The 2,251-nt window shown below is 34.1% G+C and overlaps 1 protein-coding gene across 1 annotated transcript; it reads right to left on the bottom strand.

Annotated features, from left to right (window-relative positions):
• Nucleotides 1–1,010: 1,010 nt before the first annotated feature.
• On the bottom strand, nt 1,011–1,927 carry LOC120580557 (AT-hook motif nuclear-localized protein 1-like). Its single transcript, XM_039834370.1, has 4 exons — nt 1,906–1,927; nt 1,614–1,798; nt 1,350–1,481; nt 1,011–1,199 (listed from the first exon to the last, which is right to left on the bottom strand). The coding sequence occupies exons 1-4, from the start codon at nt 1,925–1,927 to the stop codon at nt 1,011–1,013; spliced, it is 528 nt and encodes a 175-aa protein (XP_039690304.1).
• Between the last annotated feature and the right edge of the window lie 324 nt (nt 1,928–2,251).

The raw sequence follows: 2,251 nt of genomic DNA, 5'->3' as shown, positions 1-2,251 counted from the left end.
TAGACACGGGAGCAGCTGCCGTTGGTGTAACGGTTGAAGTTACCTCATTTTTCTGCGTTTCTAGCTTCTGCTCATGCTGTTCATTTGCCATAAAACTGCCGACCACTACCTGATACATATCAATCCATTGGAAAGAGTACTGAGAATTCAGTAAACTTGTCACCGACACCGAGTACTAATTACCACAAAGGTGGTGTTTTACTACACACCGGATCATATCAGATATGCACACCTTTGTTACATAGTAGCAATTTCTTTAGAAGGACATTAACTGTTGTAGTATGACTCAGAATTTGATGGATGGAGAATATTGTTGCTAAAAATATAAAAGATTTGTTTCAAATATATATTGTGCTGAAAATATATTTATGGACAATAAATATATTTTTGTATCGTATGAAGAACGATTTGATGCAAATATATTTTGAAAGGGAATATTATATTTTTGATGCAAATATTTTTTCACTGAAGGAGAAAAAAAAAACGTATCTTCAGTGTGGTATTTGTTCCAAATTTATGAGTTATACTTTTACTATAAATATAGACCTTGTATCAAAGCAAACTTTGAGATTGAGATAGAGAGAAACACTATTAGGATTGAAGTCTCTTAGTTACGGGAAGAGATTGGGACTTTGGGTAGAATTAGGCGGGAGACTTATTCTTGTAACCCATTGATTTCTCTTTGTAACGAAACTCATCATATAGTGGATTGGAGGGTTGCTCTCTCCCCCAGACTAGGTCAGATTGGACCGAACTGGGTCAACAAATTTCTTTGTGTTCTTCTTCTTCTTTTGCTCTTCTCGCCGTTGTTTTCTACTTTTGGCTTGTATTTAATTGTTCCATACGCTTTGATTTTGGTTGCTTAATTATCCCTTGCTCCACACATCAAGTTGTTATTGGTGTGATTTTTCATCGAATTCACAACATTAACAATGTTACTAGATCATCAACTTTACTTTTCAAAAGATAACTACATAATTAAGCATCCTGCTAAAGTGCTAATTGGTGTTTTAATATGTGAAAAACATATTATTCCCTTCCCAGGTACTTACTTTTACTGGACTTTCAGCCATCAATGGACCAGCTACGCAACCTTCAACAACATGTCCATCTAGACCCATTAAAGAAATACTCATGCCACCACCGCGACTTTCGTTTGGCATGAATGGGCCAGATAAAGATACAATACAATATTTACCCTGAAATTCAATTTACATTATTTAAAGAAACACATCAAAATAGGCAAACAACATATGAATACAAACTATATAATGTTAACTCCATTTTAGTATATTGAATTAGGAAAAGTGAAGCTATTAATATTACTATCGATTACAGAAATGCTGCACCTCATATGTGGATAATTTTTCAGACGAGTGAGGCTGACTAATGGTTGCGCTTGATATGACTCCAATTGCAGATAGAATGCATATAGCTTCTGGTTCTTTCCGACACGATGACATTACCTTCATAGTAACATTCTGAGACAACCAAAAGACAAGTAGCCATTTATTCTAATCAGCCATTATAGTGATATAGAAAATGAATATAATTATTGCATGAAATTTTAGTTAAAGTTGTACATCTACCAATTTAAAATATCACGATATTACCTCTCCAGCTTTAACCGTGATAATACTGATATGAGGTGTAAAAGCAGTGGCATTCGACACCTGATGCTCTACTTCTTGAGGGTGTTGAGTTTGATCTTCATGAATCAATTTCTTAGGAAGAACAATAGTGTCCTCATCAGGATCCAAATTTATTATAGCACCAACTGAGCTTGCAAGCAATTGGTCTGAAAAAAGAAAGAAAGAACACTCATAGTTTCTATTATGAAGCATCACTATTTCATTCAAAGAATAGAATCAAGATGTAAGAAAGCTGAAAACTTGGCGATGTCACCAAAGCCAACATCTAGCTCCATTGGCAAATCTGCCAAATTTGAGTTGGAGAAACCAGGTAACTAAGAAACTCTCTTTGTCATCATGTGCGTTTCTTGATTGAATGGTTGTGCAGTAGTATCAAAAATAGTGTATTTTGTAGTTTAGAATGTTCAACAATGCATTATTAATATATATCAAGTGTATCAGCGGTACTTGCATCAATATAATAAGATGTAATTGTAGATAAAGAAGAGTACCTTATATATATAGGTTCAGGTGCTGAAAAAAGAAACTTAACTAACAAAACTAACAAACTTTAATTAAAGTGACTGTCTAACTGATTAGTAACTACCTCTAACTATTTT

Source organism: Medicago truncatula, chromosome 5 (genome assembly GCF_003473485.1).
Source record: "Medicago truncatula cultivar Jemalong A17 chromosome 5, MtrunA17r5.0-ANR, whole genome shotgun sequence".
NCBI lineage: Eukaryota > Viridiplantae > Streptophyta > Magnoliopsida > Fabales > Fabaceae > Medicago > Medicago truncatula.
This window is presented reverse-complemented; position numbering and strand designations above follow the sequence as displayed.